Source organism: Neopsephotus bourkii, unplaced genomic scaffold (assembly GCF_033783945.1).
Source record: "Neopsephotus bourkii isolate Nb327-2 ecotype Australia unplaced genomic scaffold, CSIRO-AGI_Nbou_v1 NB_1780, whole genome shotgun sequence".
In the NCBI taxonomy this organism is placed as follows: Eukaryota; Metazoa; Chordata; class Aves; order Psittaciformes; family Psittacidae; genus Neopsephotus; species Neopsephotus bourkii.
The window spans coordinates 7,136,706-7,159,470 of NW_026902254.1; the positions used below are offsets into that span (position 1 = coordinate 7,136,706).

A 22,765-nucleotide genomic window follows, 5' to 3' on the forward strand; every position below is an offset into this window, starting at 1 on the left:
CGGGGCGGGAAGCACCGCCTCCGGAAGTCGGGCGCGGAGGGCGGGAGACCGGCGGCTTTGCGGGGCTTAGGGGCGCCGGCTGAAGGGGAAGGGGTTCGGCAGCCGCTTGGAGCACGGCCGTGTCCGGCCGGAGCGCCCCGCCGCAATGCCCGCCTTCCGGCAGGTGGGGGAGAAACAGCTGCCTCAGGAGGTGGTCTTCATGGCCTGGTCCCCCAAAAGGGACCTCATCGCCCTGGCCAATAGAGCGGGGGAGGTGAGTGCATGGCGACCGGACTGAGGGGAGGCGTGAGGAGGCATGAGGAGGAAAGAGCTGCCTCTGCGCTGCCTTTGCGGTTTGCTGTGGCATAGTGCTGGGAGATAAGCCAGGTGCCTGGGAATAGCAGATTTTTTTATCAAGCTTCTCGATACTTGACTGCACCTTCCTTTTTTACTTCCTTATTTCCAAACAAATTCACTGATGCTTCCATTGGCTGCAGCACTGGGGTTTTAAAGCACACGAAATTTCCTATTTAGATTAAATCTTTTCAGTTCTATTTATTTTTTCCCTTGAACTGCTGTTCATGCATGAAGCCAAGAGTGTGCTTTCAGCTGTGCTTGGCTAGGGAGGTGTGGATAAACCCTGTTGGTTACAGGCTTATACAAGATACAGCTTGTTTCTCTCTCTTGCTGTAAACGGTATACTGCCCTCCAAAACCACGTAGGAGTGAATCTGCAAGAGGAGCACACAATATTTAAGCCATAGGTATTAGAAGTGATAAAAGAAGTGCATCTTGAACTGATTTACAGACTGATATTAATGGGAGAATGTGGACTAGTCTTGAATGTGTTTGCTTTGTAGGTTTTACTCCATCGGCTTGCAAACTTTCAACGAGTGTGGAGTTTGCCTCCAAATGAAAATACAGGAAAAGAAGTGACTGCTCTTGCTTGGAGACCAGATGGCAAAAGTAATGTCAAGTATATGAGGTGATATGATGCAATAAAAATCCTGTTGCAAATCAGTGAAAGTTGTGATGATGCCTCCTATCTGTGAAGGAAATTTTTAAGCAAACTTGTGTTTGAAGAGAATGATGGCTTAATTTTATGAGGTTTATTCAAAGTAACAGGTTTACACTGTTGAAATCAATTGCAAAACAGATATGCAAGGTGGATTTTTGTCCACAATACTGCTTTCAAGGAGCAGGAAAAGTTCGAGGTCCTAATTAAGAAGAATATTTTTGTATGTAGTACAAAATTTATTGGGAGAGCAAGAGGCTGGTCAGGATTGACTGGAGAGCTTAGCTTATTTAACACAGGCTGAACTGCAGAGGCTAAAATTGCTCTAAAAATAAACCAGAAGAGGGGAAAAAAAAAAGGCCCCATTTCCTTATCAACAGAAATAATGTTAAAATTATTAGGGGGAAATCTTGGGTGGGTTTTTTTGACACATTATTGGTGGGAGATTGGGAACAGTCTTCTGTGACGTGGGTGAAAACTACTCATTGTTTTATGACGGAGTATGGGAGTTTAAGAAACTTCTTTTTAAGCTGGTTGTCTGTGATTACAAGGAAGCAAGGACAGAAACTGATGCCTGTCATATGCTTTACAGATGAATAAAGTTAACAAGGTGATGCACAAGTTGCTTAGCAAGTCTTAAAATTTTATTCTGTTGTAATAAAACCCAGACCTTCTTGGTGGACAGTCTTTATATATAATTATGGCCTCAAATTTGCAAAAAACTGAAGCTTCTGCTCTGCCAGAACAGCTGTTAGAAGTGTTAGAAGCATGTTCAGTTCAACATGTAGATAGATAATTGTGAAATCAGGCCTTTGACTTAAACCTATCACCTAAAATATGATGGGAGTTCAAACTTCCATTCTAGTAAGTAGATTTCAAATGAGAATTTGAAGGACTGTACATAGACAAAGAAAATTCTGCCCGTAAGTTGGCTTTGAAGACGCTTCATTTTCTGGTTCAGTCTTAAGCACTAAATTTTGCACATTGGTTATTTATGCATTTTACTCGTCTTTCTCTAGTTCTGGCTTTTGGCCTTACTGATACCAAGCGAATTATTCTGTGTGATGTAGAAAAACCTGAAAGCTTGCACTCTTTCTCTGTGGACTCATCTATTACATACATGCATTGGATGGAAGTAACTGAGGAAAGCAGGTGAGTTTGAAAAACCCTGGAAGTAGATTATGGGCTATGTAGTGCCACCTTGCTAATAGTTAATGCTTGGAACGTTAACAAGCAGTCATATAAAATAATATTACATAGCTCTGGCTTTTTTTTTACCATTTGGCTAAAATTTTCCTTTTTGTTAGACTAGAAATTCTCATACACTTATTTTTAGTGTTGATATCTTAGTCTTATGGTTCATTAAGTTATACACAAAAATTGCAGTATGATCTTGAGCGTCCACCTGAATCTAGATCTAGTGTGTTAGCTTGTACATCCATTTTGCTTCAGTACCAATTAATTTATTAAGATAATAATAATATTAATCTATTTTGTTAGAATATAAGTATTATACTGAAATCTTTCTTCACTTGTGTTTTCAAGATCTCTAGTTTGGTCCTGTATCTTTCACAGTGTGCCTTTGGTGTTACATTCAACCTCATTGGCAATACTGTTGTGGGTTTAGTTGCTTCAGGAAGTCAGACTGCCATTAGTGATCATGAGCCCTGTGGCATTCATGATCCCTGTTTCTGTGGTCTTACAAAAACCTCTGATAAGCACCTTGTTGCAGTACTAGACAATAATTAAGTAAAACATTGATTTTAAAAAAGGGAGGTAATGTTAGATCCCACCATCCTCCAGAAAATGCCAATCTTAAAATGTGAGGGAAATAACTGCATCTTAAATCATTCTTCTCCTGATGGGAATAGATTTATCTCCTTATGGCGTGTCTGAGGTATGGTATTTAGTATTGCAATGTAGTCTTCCTCTCACTGTAATATGCCTATAGTTTTTCTGAAGTATAGGTGGGTTATACTGCAGAGTTGTACAGGGTTTGAACAGAAAGCCTTGGTTAGTAACTGTATGACAGGAGAGAAGGATTTGATTGCAAGCTACTGAGCCAGCAGATACAAACTTTATATTCTTCTTTGGTGGAAATAAAAAAGATTTTCAGACTTCTTTATTAGTTTGATCATTTGATAAGTTACTAAAGGTTCCATAAGGAATCATCCTCTGATATTTGTAACTAACATATATAACGTAATGACAATATACTGTAATGCTGAAGTTAGAAATTCTCTTTCCCCCTATTTTACAGCTTGGGTGGTAAAGACAGCCTTACTTCTTTTTCAGTGTTCTCACTTCCTTTTACAATGCTGAGGATGAGTCAAATCTCCTTTTGCCTAAATTACCAGCACTACCAAAAAAGTAAGCATTATACTAATAAGTCTGGAAAGATACAATTTGTTGTTCGTTGTCTTTGTTTTAGTTATTCATTTCTAATGAGTATGAGTGCTTTGAGTTAGAGGCTTGCTCACTATTATTGAGAATATTTATTTTATTTTCAGTTACAGTACTACTGCAAAAATTTTCAGGTAAGAAATTGGCATTTTCTCTCCCTATTTATTGTTCTATTTTGTTTTCTGGTATTGAGACAAGCTGCATAAATCCTGATCATACATTTTGTATTTTCAGTGAAGAAAAGTCAGATGAGATTATGAAGCTTCTGGGTGATGTAAGGTAAATTCTGTATGTGGGTTGTGGGGTTGTTTTGTTGATGGGGTTTTTTATTTAAAGCTATAAAATAATGGATACTAGTGGGGTTACTTTTATGTTATTCATAATCTGTATTTAAGGGTCCTGGAGAAAGGGTATGTAATGTCTGTTTTTCATGTACAAAGATATAGTTAAAAAATATATTAAAGCCTCTGTCAGTTTATACTTTCCCTCTTTAATTTAGAGGGATTATAAGGCACTTTATCAGCAGCTGCTGTTGGTACCATATATTCTTTTTTGGAGAAGTTTCTTGGGCTGCATTTGAAGGCTATGTTGTGTTACTTAAGCTGGTCTTGGAGACATTAGTAAAATCTTGTTACAGATGGGAAACTCCTATGAGTTTGCACGAGTGTGACAAAGTTAAAATTAGCTCTGAAATCAGCTGTATTAGGGTTACTTCAAGGTAAATGTCTCTTACTGAGAAAGAGGAGAAGCTGGAGAAAGTGTAGCTTAGCAGACTGAGATTGGTTTTGTGGCATGCTTGCGGTGCATTTTGAGGAGTACCTTGTTTTTCCATTTGCTTTTTTCACTGTTCTTTACAGTCTCACCACTGAGAAGCATCCTCATTATTAAAAAATAAGAATTAAAAAATAAGGGCATCTGTTGCAAGTTATTCCTTAAGACTGTATTGATAGGTGGGCTGCTGCTAGAAACTGCTACTTTTTTTCCTTTTGGAAGATGTAACATTAATGAAGGACTTGTGTGCCTGTATTGTTTTGGGGTTTTTTTTTGTTTGTTTTTTTTTCCCCCTATTTTATCAGTTAATTTAGTAGCTACTCATTCTGTAAATGTTAGAGGAGGTCTTATCAATGGCACTGAAACTTGTTTTGTTTTTAAACTTCTTGACATTAGCACAGTGTTTCTTTTTGTTCAGAGATTCTTTAGAGGATCTTTAGTAAAGGGATGGAATTTAGGTGTAAAGAATTATGTTTGTATGCATTATAATTTGTTTCACTGTACTCATCAACACATTCTTCTATTTTTATAGGCTTAATGCTCTTGTCCTTGGTGGCAGCTGTGGATTTATTGAGATTTATGCTTACGGAATGTTCAAGATTGCTACAGTAACTGGGGTATATTACATTCCTTTCTGTATCTGTGTTTCATAATGCATCAAACTACAGCTGAACTGAATGAAAAAAAAATACATGTGTATGCTTACATATAAGTGAAAGCAGGTTGCTGAGTTTTAAAGAAAAGAGTAGTTGTTTCTCTTGATTGGGTTGCGTGGCTGTTGTTGGAAAGATCCCTGGTTGTTTTGACATCTTGTTTCAAATGAAACAAAGTTCAGGGTTAATCCACAGTAATGAGTGTTTTTGTTCCTGAACAGTAGCTGAAAATTCCACTTTGTTTTTACATGTTATTGACCACAGTTGTCTTTGTATGTGTGATAGCAGTAAATACATCTTAGAGGAAATGCAGTATTTCATTAACTTTTAAACTGGAATCTCTCAGGTGGCAGGTTCTTGTCGTGGACTATGTTTGTCTAGTGATTTGAAATCACTGTCGGTTATTACAGAGATACGAAACTCTTCAGACAGCGAAGCTGAGATAACATATTTTCAGGCAAGTAAAGTAACTTTAAAATGTTCCTTATAAGTGAAACTGCTTTTCTAATTACTTTCTGGTATCTTTATTGCTTTCTCATTATTTGTGGGGAAAAAAGCCCCTAACTACTATTTCCAGCCTTTCTGAAATTCACAGTTTAGCTTTTGGATTTATCACGTAAACCTGCAGCTTCACCAGTGAGCCTAATGCTGCTGATCGGAGGCATTCTTTTACGTTATTAGTTTAAATTAGACATTCATTTATCCAATTACAGTTACTCAAATTTTCTTCATTCTGCATACAAAGGTATATCAGTAGTTCTGTTGATTATCTAGTCTACCCAGAACAGTCATCCTTGAAACTGACTCCAAAATGATGAACCTTATCAGGAGTTTTTATAAATTGTCGCTTTGAATAAAATTTATTTCTCTCTTAAAATAAACTTTAGGAAATGAGAAGTATCAGGTTTTCTGCTGGTTCCCCCAGTCTGTCTTTTAATTTCTGTAATCTAAAATTTCTTGAAAGACAAATCATCATCTGTAAACTGTTGTTTATCTCATTTGTTATAGCTGGACACTAGTCTGTTATCAAGTTACTTACCTGAGGTAACTCGAATGGCCCGGAAATTTACTCATATTTCAACTCTGTTACAGGTACAGTTGTGTTACAATATGCTCTTAATATCACAGTTCCTACCAGCCTCAATATTCTTAATGCAAGTAAAATAAATGTTTTCTAGTAGGAAGCTTAAGTTGGTTTTAAGTAAATCTAGAGTTCTAACTTAGAATTTGATAATGTTAATATAATATCTACAGTATAGCTTCACTTGGTATAATAACATCCAGTTCTTGCATGTGTATTAAGGGAGGAAAAAGGGACTAACACTGATGTCTGTATATGTATTACAGTATATAAAGTTGTCGTTGACATGCATGTGTGAAGCATGGGAAGAAATACTGATGCAGATGGACTCACGATTAACAAAGTTCGTCCAGGTACTGTGGCTGTCAAATAATAGAATCAAATAATTTCTTTATTTTCTTAAGAGCAGATTATTGGTGGTGGCAAACTGCTTAGAATTTTTACTGGGTAATACAATTGAAAATAACTTAAAATACTAGAAAATCTCCAGAGATAAGTAGTCTGATTTTGGCATTCAAGGATGTGGGCTGGGTTTTCCAATATACTTTTAATTCAAGTGTTTGTGAGATTATTTGGTAGCCTGGATTTAATCTCTTCACCAATCTATTTCAATCATTTTGACTGACAGGAAAAGAATACAACCACTTCTGTTCAGGATGAGTTTATGCAGCTGTTGTTATGGGGCAAAGCAAGGTAGTTACTGTTGTTTTATCTGAGTATGCATTTGCATTTGATATTGAAATACAAAATTAATGCATATTTGGTTCTCTCTCCCACCCCGTACAGTCTGGAGCTTCAGGCGTTACTAATGAACCAACTGACAGTAAAGGTATGTTAATATTTAACATATTCAAATAATTATTTCAATATATTTTAATCACTATTCTGTTATGCTAACATAACGTTACTATGTGTTTCTGTTTCTTTTTCTAACAGGGCTTAAAAAAACTTGGTCAGTCCATAGAGTCTTCCTATTCCAGTATACAAAAGTTGGTCATAAGTCATTTGCAGAGGTAAGTCACAGAATATCCGGTGAATTATAGACAAAATGGCATATTATCTGCCTTGCTGAAAAACAGTATGCATGTTGGTGGTTCTTTGTAAGTAGGTGTGCTGGTGCAGAGACCATGATTGTGACAAAATGTGCTGTTTTACTTCTGGGTAATGGAGAACTATTGAAGTATTTTGGACAATCTTCATGGCACATTTCCTGTATGTCACTGGCTGGTGTGCTTACAGGACGTGCAAAATATTCACACCAACTTTGTGTGGTGGCTAAAATCATTAGGACATATTTGCTCTTCTGTGAAGTGATACTTTTATGTGGCTGACCACCACTCTCTGCAAAGCTCTCCTCTTTGTACAGTAAATGATGAAAACAGCATGTAGTGAAGCAGTGAATTTCCAAAGGGTGCTAAAAGATGATTATTCTTTCTTCTGCATTCCTAGTGGCTCTGAGGCACTGTTATACCACTTGAGTGAATTGAAAGGAATGGCTTTATGGAAACAAAAATATGAGTCTCTGGGATTGGATGCATCTGGAATTGAAGGTACAGTAATGTGTGTGCTACTTACCAACCCTGATTTCACTTTTGAAAGCTTAATAATAATGGTTAGCTCTTTTTGCAGAGGCTATCACTGCTGTTGGTTCTTTCATCCTGAAAGCAAATGAGCTGCTTCAGTAAGTATAATGTCTGGAGAGTTTATAAAATATGCTTACTGAGTCTTGTATCTAAGGAAAAGCATGTGGCTGGGAATAGAGGAGGTTGGGAGGACAAGGCTTCTCTGTTGGTGGTGAGCTTATATCTTGTCTCGCTGCAAGTCAACGATTCACACCCAAAGAGCAGTCCTACTTGGAAGGTTGCACTGGGCACTTAAAAAAAACCCTGACAGTGCTTGCGGACCCTTCTGTAGTAAAGATGGGGCTTAAGCCTGGAGCAGCTTATGACATTTGGTAATTTGTTTTTTCACTTCTTAGGGTTATCGACAGTAGTATGAAAAACTTCAAAGCATTTTTTCGATGGCTGTATGTTGGTAAGCTTGATGACACAGTAAGCATCCAGTATCTGTTTTGTATTGTAAGCACTGAAATGTTGGCGAGTAATTAAACCAGCCTTTGTTATGATCATCTGTTTATTTCTATCATAGAAAATTTCTGAATGTCTAAAAGTTTACAGTCAAATAATTATAATATTGCATAATACATAGATCACAAATTTGATAATTCTCGATTAAACTCACTGTGTGAGCAGTGGGTATTAAATATATACTTATGCTGTAATGATCCTCCAGGCTGTTGTCTGCTTCGTGAGCAATTTGTTGGTCTTGACTTGGAGAAATTAAATTAGTATATAGATTACACCGTATTTGAAGTATAGTCTAATTCTCCTTACTCTGTCACTTGCTGTTTTCTCCTGGGGAGACCTAGTTAGCCATATGGTTATGCATACATGTAAACAGTCTCTGAATGTTGGGATACACTTAATAGTCACCCACAGTTGTAGCTGGGTAGCTGTAGGTAAAATGTCAGCAGAAATTGCTATATGTTAGCCAGCCTATTCTTGTCATGTGGTTATGAATAGGTTTATAATGTTTAATTGATCTTTTTAGAACTACTTTACAAAAAACTTAAGCAGTCTTACCAGATACTGTAAAAGCACCAGGAATGCCATGTTAGCACTTAATAGCAAGAATGTAATAATTAATTTTAAAAATTGCAGAAAGTAGAGCTATCAGAGTTCTCTGTCATAGTGTTAGAACTTTCATTATTTAAATGTTCACTGTGTTTGTGTTGAAACTGAACAGATAACTGTTTATCTAAGCCTCACTGATTTAAAATTTTACAACACATTCCGGGTGTGACACTATTCATGTGTTTTATGTCTGTTTTACTACTCTGTGTACATGAATACATTCTTATGAGCCCCTTTTCTAATATTTTCAGTCTTGTACAGTCTACAGTGCAATTGGAAAAGATTAAAGATAAATATTTGCCAAGACTTGTATTGTAAGCTAGTGGAGCAAGTGAGGCTTAATTTCAGTCTCAGTTTTACAAATTCTTCCTTCCAGACTCTTTTGCTTCTGACATATTAATCTTTCCTATTTTATTAACAGTGGTTTATTACATAGCCATGGAAAATTAAGAATATTAAGAAAACATATTAATATTAATGCAGTAAGAATATATTTTTTCCCTCAGCCATGTTGAGGATGTCAGAAGATCATGTGCTTCCAGAGCTGAACAAGGTAGTAGTAATTTTTTCTAATAAATGGTGGCATATTCTGTATTCTGTTTGCCTTGAGTGCAAGGCTAAAGATTTATTTTTGTTCCTAAACTTAACGGATAGTGTCTGTCATTTCTTTTGAGAAAGTTGATGCCTATAGATTCACACTAATACGCTGTCTCACATGAATTACTTTTTCTGTTTTCATTGTAAATACTATTCTTTTCTTAGTATGCTGTATGAATTTGAGACCTCTGTGTATAGCAGCTCTTTCTGTGCTCTGAATGACTAACATAATCAGAATACGATTTTAACATCTTTACCAGTGCCCTGTTAGGGGAGGTGGAATACATCTGCATCAGGTTTGCAGACACCATCACAGTAGGTGAATCAATACACTCGAAGGCAGAGGTGCCTTTCAGAGGGAAATAGATAAATAGACTGGAGGAATGCACAGGTGGGGACAAGCAAGGACAAATGCAAGGTTCTGTCCTGGGTAAGAGTGACCACCTGCAATTGCACAGCAGATCGCCAACTGGCTGAGGAGCAACTCTGCTGGGATGGATCTGGGGCATGACCCAGCAGTGTGCCCTGGCAGCAAAGGTGGCCAAGTAACCAGGGTTGTACCAACAGGAGCATGGACAGGACCCTCCTTACTTAGCACTCATCAGATTGCATCTGGAATACTTTCTCTGGCATGAGGTCCTCCTATGTAAGACAGACATGAATAAACTAGAGTGAGTTCAGCAGAGGGCTCCCAGGCAGGTTGGAGTGTGAAGCATGTGTTTTTTGAGGACAGGCTGGGGGACCTTGTGTGTTCTTGTGTATTTCTTATCCTTTGGTTTTCTCACTGTGGTTTGTTTTTTCTTTTAGATGACTCAGAAAGATATCACGTTTGTTGCTGATTTTCTTACTGAACACTTTAATGAGGTAAGTTACTGGTTTGCCAGGTACAGCATCTGACTGCATTTTTCTTTTTTTCCAGCTGAAAAGTCTTGTAATAAAATTACACATCTTTTTGCACATCTCATTAACTTTGGGTTTAAATAATGGATTTGTTTGCATTATTTTTTCAGGCACCAGAACTTTACAATCGTAAAGGAAAATATTTCAATGTGGAGAGAGTTGGCCAGGTAAAGAGCTAGGGAATAAATGGCAAAAGAATAAATGAGAAAAACCTTAGATAAAGAAGATTTAAAGCTGTGTCCACTTTTCATCTTTGTCCTTTTTGCTCTGTGCTGCATATTCCAATAGTGGTAATGGAGAGTATTTTAATTGTATTTGCCTATTATTAGGAAAAGTAGTGTTTAAAACCATATCCTATAGTTTTAACCTTACACATGCTGTATTTTTAGGGAAAGTGAAGCTTCTTCACAGCCAGCAATAGTAACATAAAACTGAAATGCGTTTATTTGTCTTTATGCCTTTAATCACTGTATTTCAAAACACTTGTGCTCAAACTTGATTCAAAAATCAGTTTCCTAGGGAGCTATCACCTGTGATCTCAGGCAATAGTTGATTTTTCTCACTGTTTCTAGAAGGGGTGGAGTTTAAGTAGTTTAAAGACTACACTTAAGACTAAGTAAAGACTTAATGCTAAATTGAGATGAAATGTTTACCAGACTTGTGAGGGGTGATGTTGGAGTTGAATTCCCTTATTCTTAAAATGCAATCATATAAATGTCTGCTTCTTTTCTAGTACTTGAAAGATGAAGATGATGATCTTGTATCACCACCTAACACAGAGGGAAACCAGTGGTTTAACTTTCTTAAAAACACTACTCATCTTAAAGGTAACCTGTGCTTTAGTATAAAGTTTAACAAAGATACATGTAGATTGTAAACAATGTAGAAGAATAATCTGTTTTTTCATGCTTATGAGTTATTTCTATTTCTATAGTGTTAGTCGTCGGTCTTCATCTGACCAGAATAAAATAAGTGGTCCTTGTTATTTTACAGTTTTTATGTAGTGGCTTACCCAGTCAATTAGCCATTTTCTGGGTATGAGGAGTTTCCTACCTTCTTATGTACCAGTCTCAGAAATATTTTTAATTCCAGTTCAAGGAAGTAATAATTATGCTTAGGTCATACCTGGGGGAATTGCCCTTACATGTTCTCTTTCACTGGAGTCTGAGGCTATTTTGTTAATTAGTTGTGAAAAAGAAGCAAGAGACTGTAACAAGCTGATGGCAAAATATTTGCTGTTTAACTTTAGAAACCATAGACTGTGAAACTTAAACAGCATAAGCTGTCATGTAATAGAATTTGCTAGAGCTGCCTTTTTCTGCCTATTTAATTCTAAGTGGTTTTCTTGGTGTTAATTTGGCAAGTATTGAGATGATTATAGGACAAGTAATGCTTCTGCTGTTGACACCTTCTACCTTTCTTTGATGTAATTTATGTCATTTTTCCAGCTAAACATTGGAAAAAAAACAAGATATGTACTTAAAATAAACAGTGAGATTATCTCCAAAGCTAAATGTCTTCTTACGAAATTCTTCATTTTGTAAGAATGAATCAGTCCTATAAAAGCCAAATCAGGGCTACTGTGAAAAGTATGGAAATAGTTTTGCTTAAACAAGATACTTTATGAAAACTCAGTTTCTAGATCTCGAGTAAATGCAGTTCCTTCTTTTTGCAAATTTGTTTTCTAATCCAGTTGGTTACTTGAGTTAGAATTTATAATCAGGGAATTATTTAGACAGTCACCTACAACCAAAGAAGGGCTAATTTTGAAGCTAAAGTGGACTGCTCAAGGCTTTATACAATCAGGTCCTCTGCATCTTGCAGGGGTAGACTGTAATCTCTCTGGGCACGCTGCCCTTTCATGAGCCCTAACCAGTCATTATGAAAACTCTTTTCCTTATATCTGATCGGAATATCCCGTGCTGGGGCTTATGGCTGTTGCATGTTCTCCTCTTCCTGAGTAAGTCTGAAGATGATGTCTTTTGTAATGCCTCCTTTAGGCAGCTGAAGAGACCAGTGGGTTCCTCCTTGATAGCCCTTGCTTTTCTAGGCTAAATGAACCCAGCTCCGTCAACTTTTTATAAAGCATGTGCTCTAGCCCTGTGACCATCTTTGATCCTCCACTGGGGTCATTCCAGTTTGTCACTTTAATAATAGTGTATTATGGTTTTTATAGAGATACAGGCATTTTTCACATGAACTTTATCTGTTTACAGAAAGTCCACTTCTGTTTCCCTACTATCCTGAGAAATCACTGCATTTTGTCAAAAGGCAAATGGAAGGGGTCATTGATCAGTGTTTACTAAAGCCAGCGGTAAGTTCAGTTTATATGAATTAGAACTTTATTCTAGGGTTAGCAGTCAACTGAAAGTAGTAGTCATGCTTAGTAAGGCCTGAAGTTTTAATCTTTGCCTTTGAGTGCCTGCAATTTAGGTGGTAGTATGCAGCTCAGCTTCATTGCTGCCAGGATGTCTCAAGCCTTTGGACAGGGAGAGCATAATAGGGGATATTTTGTTTCATGTCTTATGTTCCCACATTGTTGGGGTCTATGTGGAATGTTAATCAACTTGGTGTGTGCACTGTGTACTAGATAAATGTATTAGTTGGCAATACATTAATCTGTACATTATGAAGAATCATAGAGTCATAGAATGTGTTGGGTTGGAAGGGACCTTAAAGATCATCTAGTTTCAATGCCCCTGTTATGGGTGGGGGCACCTTCCACTAGATCAAATTGCTCAAAGCCCCCTCCAACATGTCCACGTCCTTCTCGTGTTGATGGCACCAGAACTGCATGCAGTACGTCAAGTGACGTCTCACAACAGCAGAGTAGAGGGGCAGGATTGCCTCCTTTGACCTGCTGGTCACGCTTTTTTGATGCAGGCCAGGATACAGTTGGTTTTCTGGGCTGCGAGCGGGTGTTGGTGTTGTTGAGGTCAGTGTTGAGCTTGTCATCAGCCAACACCCCCAAGTCCTCCTCAGGGCTGCTCTTCATCTGTTCTGTGCCCAGACTTGTGTTTTTTGATTGCCCCAACCCTCATGCAGAAACCTTGCACTTGGCTTTGTTGAACTTCATAAGTTTTGCATTGGCCCACCTCTCAAGTGTATCAAGGTCCCTCTGGATGACATCCCTTCTTGTCTAGCTTATCAACTGAACCACACAGTTTGGTGTGGTTGGCAAACTTGCTGAGGGCACACTCAATCCTGCTGTCCGTTAGCAAAGATGTTAAGCAATGTCTAGTGTATCAAGTGACAGGAGTGTTTACGATAGGGATGTTTATTTCAGCATAAATTGGTGGATTTTTTCAGGTGTACTCAGGTGGTTTTCGTTGGTTGGTTTTTGGTTGGTTGGGTTTGGTTTTTTCCTTGTCTTTAAATTTGTGTATAATTATGAATAACTGGCTTCATTTTTTGCCCTATTTTCATTGTTTTTGTTAGGATGTAATTGGAAAATCAGTGCATCAAGCATTCTGCATGTCTCTTTACAAAACTTCTCAAAGGTATTTATTTACATTATTTCTAAAGCTCAATTGCACAAAATTACAGCAGCTTTTAATGAACTAGTTTGTTTTTTTCTTTTCAGTGAAGATTCCACACCTCAGTTATTTAAATTACCATTTCTGTAAGTATGCTGCTATTCCTTGTTCTGTGTCATTTACCAGTTATTAAAACTTAATCTGCATTTTCATTTCCTTCCCTCACATTACAGGTGGAATGACAAAGCATCCAATATACATTATGTTCTCTTCACCATGTTAGAAGATTCTATTTCTAAAATATACATTTTGAGAAGACATACTGATACTTCTAGGTAAGAGGGCAAAATTGGTTTGTGAGGTTTGGTACCTATGTACACAGGCAATCACAACTCAAATTTATTTGTAAAAAGAAGGAATAAGCAGTGTGAATACAATTTTTCTTGGTTACTAGAGAAAATGAGGAAGACATTAGGAAGTACAGCAGGAATCCGCAGCAGGAGTTTGTATTGTCTTAGACACAGAAAATCTAATCATAAGACCCAAGATGGTTTTAGGCTTAGGAAAAAAATCAGGCTCCCTTAGTTTTGCTCCTCAGAGAATTACTTCCACAAACTTGTGAAAAATTACAGGGAATTGTGCTTTCAGGGTTGCTTTGTCTTACTGTCAGTGTGGTTGTTGTTTTTTTTTTTATTTTATTAACCACTTGCACCCTTTGACTAACACCTTTCAGTACTCTAGGGAAAATGGGAGGTAGTGCAGCAAATAAAATACATCTTTGGGGAGTGGTTCTGTGAACCTTCAAGAGCTTCTGTGTCCAAATTGCAGTTTGTCACTGCTTAGTTGTACTGATACACCTGTTTAAGATGCATTCTGCCAGTGGGATCAGTGAAATAATCTGGGTTTAGAAAACAGTACAAATTCCTCCTCCATAAAATACTGATTATTATAATCCATGTCATTTAATTTGAGGAGATAATGAACTGTGATAGGGGTGGGAATTTTAAAAGCAAATTTACTGCTGAAGAAAACATATGGTGAAGTTATCTTCTGTGTTTCCAGTTGAGAGCTGCTGATGACAAAATTACAGCTTTGTGGTGTGGTTCCTATCCTGTTTCCTCCCTCATTGATACCTAAAACAGTCTAAACTTGTTTTCTGTAGATTTGACTCAACAGACCTGAGACTAGGACAATTGAAACGAGTTCAGCAGAGAAGAACTGTATCCCACAACCCAGACTCAGTTTCCTGTTTGACTCCATTAATCATATTTTCGTGAGGGCAGAGGAAATCAAAACATTCTCATCCACCAGTTGCATCATTTTGGGTTGTAGACTGGTATTGTGCTAACCTTAGCTAGGCTTACACCATCTCTTACGACAGTTACCTTTAGAGATTTTTGGATTCTCTATGAATGGAAAAGAAATTATCAACTGAGATAATGAACACTATTTTTTTAGGTCTGTCAGTAATGGAATTCTTGCAGTAGAGTTTGGAAACTTCTTGAGCAACAGTATACATGAGAACTCAGACTCCAGGTTAGTATATTGATTTTTTTTGCAGAACCATGTTTTCTAATGTTTGGTTCTTTCAAATTAAGTTAACTTCTGAGACATTATATATATGGCTTTTATATTACGGCATATGGCATATTATATATGGCTTTTATCCTGCAATTACTGCTTCAGTTGCTGGACCACCTTGTAGTCCTTGGGTGAGTTGGGCTGTAGGAGATGGCACAGGTGCAGGATTGTGAGAATCATTTGTGAAATTGCATTTCATCACAAGATCAAGTATATTTTAGTTTTCTACCTGAAAACTAGAGCTTTTAGCACACATACAAGAAAGCAAGCTAGCTGGAAACAGATTTTGCTTCTATCTGTGATGTTCTTTAAGTAAGATGGAGAGACACTTGATATGCCCAAATGAAGGCATCCTAAAAGGCATGGCAGACTAAGCTCATCCTTTTCATGTAGAAAGCTCAGATGTGATTGTCCTCAGTGCCTTCAGATGTGTTTCTAAATTTTCTTTGGTGTTTATGTTTACTGTTCCTTACACTTCACCTGAACAGAGACAAAATAAGATTACTAGTAATTCTTCTATTTTGGGGGGGTTTGTGTGGATTTTTTTGTTTGTTTGGGTTTTTTTTCCCTTCAGAATATTTTTTCCTGCATCACACAGGAGTCTGACATGGTTATAACTGTCTTTCAGTGTCTTAGCTGCATGACTGACCTTATTACCATTTACAGTAAAGCTCCCTGTTAGCTACTGAGTAATTTTTAACATGAATGCTGTGCAACTTAAAAATATTTTAGTTCTGACTTTATTCCTTTCTAAATTATTTTCCTATAGATGCTACAGTTGTTTAGATGCACACTTCTATGATGATGAAACTGTAACTGTAGTTCTGAAGGAGAGCATGGAACAAGAAGGGAAGGAGAGAGTGTTGGCTCAGTTGCCTTTATCTTCAGTATACACAGATGAGGACCAAGATAGGGAATTAATCTGGGATTCTACTAGAAGGTACTGAAAAACTTCGAGCAAGTCTGAAAATGTAGAACTGAAAAGCAGATTAAACAAATATTCTAATCGTGTACAATTGCTCATGCCTTGTGTGTATGTAAATATTTTAAAGACAAAAGTTTTGTGCCAGGGAAATGGGATGTAGAGGTGGAAGCTTCCTAAAAATTTTTTGGGGGGGTTGGGATTGGTTTTGCTTTTTTTGAGACTGAATACTACATGTTCATATGGCTTTTGTGAAATGGGAGAACCAACTGAAGACATCCTGTAGATTCAGAGGTAATCTTTTCTTTAGAGGATGCTAACTTTACTGGTTAGAATATTTGAATTTAGGATGTTTTCAGCTATTTGCTCATATACTTCTGCCTTGTAATAAGGATACGCAAATATTTCGTCATCCTTCCCCTGGTAGTCACACATACAGCTATTGTCATCTTAGCCATGAAAGATAAAAACTGATGCCTGTGTTGGCTTAGGGAGAGAAGAGCATCTGGGGGATGTGAACTGACACACACCCAAAAAAAGACCAGTGTTGTTCAAGTGGTGAATCAGATCTTTTAGTTGTTGAGCCTCACTTGCTTTTTCTTTTTTCTCTCTATGCATCTCTGGTGGATTGCTTAAAGAAATTTTTACCTCAAAACAAAGAGCCATACTGAACTGTAAATATTTCTTTTTATGCCACAAAGAAGTTGTGTATTGAAGAATTAACAGAAAATACTAAAAGTAAGTTCAGGCTAATCCTGGCCATTGTAGTAGGCAGGGGGCCCTTCACACAGGCTCTGTGAATGGGAAGAAACCGGAGTAAAACATCTTTGAAAGGTCATGGAGGCTAAACTTTTGTGTAAGTGAAGGCACTGCGTACAGGACTTTGTTCAGAAACCCCTTCTCTTGAAGGATGCCATCCTCATCCTCCTGCAGTAGCTGTTAGTTGTGGGAAGATCAGGCTTTACAGCTCCCTTCTCACCTGCTGTAGTCTTTTACTTCAGATGAAATATGTTGTGTCTTTGCAGTTGGATCCCCCTCTTTAGAATATACATAGCAGCATTACAATGGTTTCAAATGCTAATCTGCTTGTTGCATATGATATAATAAAACTTAGACATAAAAAAAACCCTGGACTGACTGAGGTTTGTCTTAGTACTGGAATGGTTTCTTATATACTAGCTTTGTGCTTTCCTTCCTCCTGTGTGCAGGCTGGATGAGCAAAGTGGTGAGATACCCACATGTACTGTCATCTTGGAGAATCAGTGGAGAGTGCTTGAGAATATGAAAGCTCAGTATGTTTCTGTAAATGGCATTAGGAAAGTTTCCTGTGTGGTAAGTACAGTATCTGAGAAACAGCTTGTAAACTGTTAAAGATGCTATGACTGGAGAGAGTAATAACCTTTCTCTGCTAATTTAGTAAGAATTAGCAAAGAAAAAGAAAGCATTTATTTATAATAAATAACCAATAATATTTTATAATTAATAAAATAGTAAGTGAATACTAAAATATTTCTAAATAGATTATTCTCTTATGATCTGTTATAAGTGTATTGGGATACAGTCATACCTCTCTTGTAACACAGCATGGAAGACTAACAGAAGTTGATGCATCTATTTGCTTTACTTTTCACCCTGCAGAGCAATTAAAAAGTTGCTTGTTTCCTCAGTACTTCCATGTCAAAGAAAGGCCATTTTCATGGCTAACATTTAAGATGATATTGGTGCTTTTTAAAAAAATATATTTATTAATGGAAACTTCTTAATGTCTCCATAGCTAAGTTCAAATCTCCGTCATGTGAGGGTGTTTGAGATGGATGTGGAAGATGATGGAGAAGCTGAGGAAGAAGAGGAAGAAGAAACAACTCAGACTGCAGCTGGGGAACCTGATGAGCTAAATCAGCCTGCAGATAACCAGGACAATGTGTGTGATGCATCTGCTGAAGACCTACCTGATGAAACTGAAGAACATGAATCAAGTCTGGATCCTTGACATAGGCTTTTATGTTGGTAAAGGGACAAGACTGTAACCTAACTTCAAGCTGTTCAGATGATGTACCCTGTACCTACTCAAGCAACTGTAGTAGGATGTTGTGCGTCAGGCTTCTGTGTTGATTCTCAGCTAAGACTGTGTTCTAGAGTGCACTTATCTGACCCTTTTTTTGTCTGGCACATGGTTTGGTATGAACTATATTTCCTTGAGAGGTTTTTCCATTTACAATTTTTTTTATAGATGAGAAAAAAAATACCAAAAGATGTTTTTCGCAGTTAACCTGTTTAGTCCTGAATACTGTTAATATAAAATGAACTTGTATGTTAAAACAACAAAATTCAGAACTGAATTATTTCAAACCTCATGTTCTAGTAGTGGGTACAGAAGCTTCCTGTGGAGTTGAAATTTAAGAGTATGGCTAACAAGAAGCTTGCAGATCAGCATAAGACTAGTTAGACAACAAAATTTAAAGTTACAACAGAGTATATTTTTTTTAATTCTGATGTAGCATTATTTGTCATGCATAGACTTCAGCATGATCATGTTGCTTGCTAATTTATGTATTTCTGTAGGAATGATGCAGTGTTAAGTGACAGCAGCTAGAAACAGTGCTTAGTAATCTAAAATGTTTTCTTCCCTACTAGCTGTTAGTCCTAGCTTACTCAAAACTCATCTCTTTAAATTAATATTGCTGCGAAATGCATGATCTTCCTACAAAACAGTGAGTGTACTTTCTATCTGTGAAGAGGACCAGGTCTTATGCGTATGTTCTATTCTGTATTTCATGAATAAAGAAATCTGAAATTGCTATTTGGCATTGCAGAGGTCATATACCAGGTTTGCCATCTTTGTCTTGTTTTGAAATATGCCATTTTAAAGTTACTGTTTTTTAAAGTGGACTTTTGAAGGTTTTGGACTGTTTGAGGAAGATCCTTCTAAACAAAGCTGTTCAGTTCTGAGAGAGACTTCTTTTTTCACTTTTCAGCTGCTTGCTATTCAGTGTTCTCATCTAACAGATGCTGATGGTTGAAGGCACAATGAAAAGCTGTAGGACAGAAGGAACAGAAATTCAAAAGTGCTGTGGGCTTTCTGCATAGAGCAGTTACTCTTGATGAGAAATTGCAGCTACAACAAAACCCACTCAGCTTAAGCCTGGCCTTGTGTCCTTCCAGGAAGCTATTGCTCCTGACTTGACTTTAAAAGTTGTCACACTACAGTGCTTGGAAACAATTGCTCTGGTGTGCTTTCTGCTAAGCAGTTTCAGCCCATGGGCATATAGAAATCAGATCTGTCCTGCCCACTGTTGTTTCTGAATTTGTGTTGATAGCAGGTGTGTACATGCCACAGGGGCATGCCCTTCAGAAATCTTGTTAAGGTGGTTATGCATCTTTCTAGTCCAGTCTTGGATATACTTGAATCAATGGAAGTTTTGTTTCTGGCTGGGATAAGTGCATATGCACTTTGTACATTTCACAATGACATGATACGAATGCACTAGTTTAGGTCAGTGCTTCTCATCACATTGCTGATTCTTCTGTCAAAATTATTTTTATTTTCTTCCAGATTTCTCTAATAATAAATGTATCTGTAGTGTGCTTATGGATCTGTTTTCAGAAGGGTGATGGGAAATACTTGATCTAGAAGCTTTTCAGGATTTTGGTGGTATCTGGATGCAATGATTTCACTTGACACTTTGATCTCTCCATCATCTTTTTTTCTAATGCTGACTGGAGGCTTAGTAAGCCTTTTTCTGCTGGGAGCACTCATTCTTCTTGGCAGTTTTGTAGTCAAAAGAACTTGTATGTTCTCATCAAATATGTACACAATATAGTGTTTGTCATACTAATCTTTAGGTCTTCTAAGAGTAATTTACTGATGCCTCTTTTTTAATATCTACCTGTTTTGTATGTGGTATTTCTAGTTTTTTGAAAGATCTTGGTCAGCTTTTATTTTCTGCTATTCAGCTTGTGTAATCCTTTTTCCAGACCTCTTGTCAATGCCTTTTCTGACTGATCTCTAGGATTTCAAAACTTGCCACATTGCTGAGTTTTGCTTTGGTCTTGGTGCTGTTTTACTTCACAGCCTGGGCATGCCATGCTACTTTTGTCTTCTGCTTACACAGATGTATTTCACTGCACACACCTGCCTTCATAAATGACCACTTCAGCTGAGCAAAAAGATGGGTGGAAAGAAATAGTGACCAAAAGCTTGTTTTAGTTAACTGTTTTGCTTTGCAGGAGGGAGAAGGGGTGTATATTTTTGTAACAGTACCTGCAGTTGGTCCTGATGCTGCTTGGCTTTGAAAAACCTACTTAAAAAAGCTTTAAACCTGTATGTAAGCCTTGACATAATGGGAAAGACGTGTATATAAAGTACTTAAATTGTTTAGTAAGTTTCTGTGGCCTGTATTTAATATCTGTAGAGAGTTGTCTTTGTGTCTTCTTATATACTACAGTATTATCTAAGAAGATCTCTTGCTACACTAAGCTGGCTGTTGCTTTTGGAGTTGCGACTAATTTCTTGCTTCACAAACTGGTTTAGGGGGGAAGAGCTGGTTTAGCTTGTGCCATGGAGCAATGGTAGTAATAAGAAGAACATTTGGGAGAGGGGAAGACTTCACCAGAGGTCACTTCATAATAACCAATAAGGAGAATGTATATGAATGAGGAGAGGGGATGAAAGGAATTGTCAGGGTGAGTTTTAAGGAGACAGATGCAAAATGACATAGGGATCTCTATGGAGATTCCACTGTGGAGGAATTCTAAGAAAAAAACAAAACACAGCACCCTCTCTGGAAGTAGAAGAGAAGAAATCCCACTTGTAAGCAAACAAAATTTGTTCAACTATACCTTTAGGGTAAGTAATAGAGCTGCTAACAAATCAGTCTGGAGACCATTGGTGCCAGCAAAGTTCAGGGCTGCAGTAAGTTGTAATGGGATATAAAGGTAGTGTGGGAGTTCTGATATTCTTCCCCCAAGGGGGTATTATAGGGCTACTGCTCCTAGCTGGCAGTTTTACAGCTCTAATTGGACAATCACAGCCTGCTCCTGTGAATTAGAAGACCTTTGGTGGTTTTTTGCAGTTCTTGTACTTGACCTAGAGGATAAAGTAAAAAATCTTGTAAGCTTTAGTTCTTGGAGTTCTCACCAGGAACTCTATCTCTTAGAGTGAGCCTATTCTTAATGAGAAAAAGAAAATAACAACTTAGGACCTAGTATAGGAAATAAGACCCTCTTTGCAAACCTATACTCTTGCTGTCATACAAAAGGAATTCAGTCTCATGGCAGTAGAGCTGTTGCATGGTGGAACTGATGTTGTTCTATAAGTATGTTATTGAACATGCTTTGCTTTGAACAAACCAAATATTTGTTTGCTTAGAAAAATGTTTGATTCTAATCTGGAGATGAGGGTGCATGCTAGCCACCTGAGAAAGTGAGGCTCAAGGCCTTCTTCCAAAGTGGCCTAAGTTTCAAAAGTGGTGTAAGTTTCAAATTAGAACTTGAAAAAAAAAACCTCTTTTCTTACCATAGTGATTCTCTTACTGATTTAGAGGTGCAGTCATTTTTAGCAGTACTTTTTCTTCTTAAATTATTATTAAATTGAAATCTTCAGATATTGATTTTGCATCTTGTCATTCTCAAGTGAATTCATATGTAAATTCTGTTATGAAGATGAAGACTTTCCCTGAGGTGCCTGAAAATCATTCTCTTAAATAGCCACTACAGTTAAGACCCACAAGGGCAAAGGTAAGGAATTTGTTCGTCTGGTCACATATTTATTTTAGACTGTTGAGGTAACCTGCGGTTTCCCGAGGATAGCACAAAGACCAGAGCTTTCGTATGTTGCAGTTATCTGCAGAACAAGAAACTTTCCATATGTTGAGTTAACTATATACCCTTCGTGGTGGAATTCTACTAGACTAGAAGCAAATGGACAATGCCTTTTGTTTTCTGTTTCAGAAATGTGGTACTTGTGATGTCCCCTTTCTTGCAGCTGATCTGTACTAGGCTGAATGCTTCAGGTACTTGGCTAATGTTCAGAATATTGAAATGCAGGAGGAGGATGGAAGGCATCAGTGGGCATTGTGGTATCCAGATAGTGTATATTATTTTTTAATCAGTTTTGGTCAGTTGCATGAAATACAACATACTACTAGCCCAAATTTTTAGTCACTTTATTTTTCTAAAAAGCATTATTAAGGCAGAAGGATGAATTAGTGAGTAAAGCAGATGAAAATTATGGATTTTTTTTTTTTTTTTGTGATACCTAGAAATAAATCTTTTCTAAATTAGTTTATTTTCTATAACATTTTTCAATGTATAGTAATCCCTTGAAGGAGATAACATGTTTGGACCTGATGATCTTAAAGATCTTTTCCAACCTAGTTGATTGTATGATTCTATGGAAGACAACCTGCCTATAACCTTGGCCAAATTTTGGTTAGTTCACTTCTTTCCTTAAAATACTGTGCAGTTCTGCTGTGCACTGAAACAGTTTCTCTACTTTTCTCTGTGGAGGGTTAGGATTTATATAGTTCTCTTCCATGGTTGGTGATCACTTAAATTTTGGAGATTTGTAATAGATATGTTCAGGCCTGCATGAATGGGAATGACTGGAGGTTGGACATACCAGAAGGAACAAAAGCAGCAGTAGGGCTATAAGAATGGCATGCATTTGAAGTCACTTAGATTAGCAGGTCGTCAAA

At 37.3% G+C, this 22,765-nt stretch overlaps 1 protein-coding gene across 2 annotated transcripts; it reads left to right on the plus strand.

Moving 5' to 3' along the window:
* The first annotated feature begins 96 nt into the window (after positions 1-96).
* On the plus strand, positions 97-18,269 carry ANAPC4 (anaphase promoting complex subunit 4). Of its 2 annotated transcripts, none has more exons than XM_061379938.1 (28): positions 97-253; positions 839-944; positions 2,013-2,145; positions 3,289-3,363; positions 3,504-3,530; positions 3,631-3,675; positions 4,700-4,784; positions 5,167-5,277; positions 5,829-5,912; positions 6,168-6,254; positions 6,530-6,594; positions 6,688-6,730; positions 6,838-6,914; positions 7,351-7,451; positions 7,531-7,582; positions 7,880-7,935; positions 9,101-9,150; positions 9,999-10,055; positions 10,202-10,258; positions 10,825-10,918; positions 12,308-12,405; positions 13,530-13,591; positions 13,675-13,713; positions 13,801-13,902; positions 15,026-15,103; positions 15,918-16,088; positions 17,279-17,402; positions 17,845-18,269. In XM_061379938.1, the coding sequence occupies exons 1-28, from the start codon at positions 146-148 to the stop codon at positions 18,058-18,060; spliced, it is 2,403 nt and encodes an 800-aa protein (XP_061235922.1). In that variant the 5' UTR covers positions 97-145; the 3' UTR covers positions 18,061-18,269. The 2 variants fall into 2 exon arrangements, with proteins under 2 accessions (XP_061235922.1, XP_061235923.1); XM_061379939.1 differs by having other exon boundaries at positions 9,101-9,147.
* Positions 18,270-22,765: the final 4,496 nt, after the last annotated feature.

Bases quoted from the DNA above. Each gene is read 5' to 3' on its own strand.
- ANAPC4 (XM_061379938.1), top strand. From the start codon at position 146: ATGCCCGCCTTCCGGCAGGTGGGGGAGAAACAGCTGCCTCAGGAGGTG. The intron at 3,531-3,630 runs GTAAGAAATTGG...TTGTATTTTCAG, and splicing joins ACTACTGCAAAAATTTTCAG to TGAAGAAAAGTCAGATGAGA. The intron at 7,936-9,100 runs GTAAGCTTGATG...TTTTTCCCTCAG, and splicing joins TTTTCGATGGCTGTATGTTG to CCATGTTGAGGATGTCAGAA.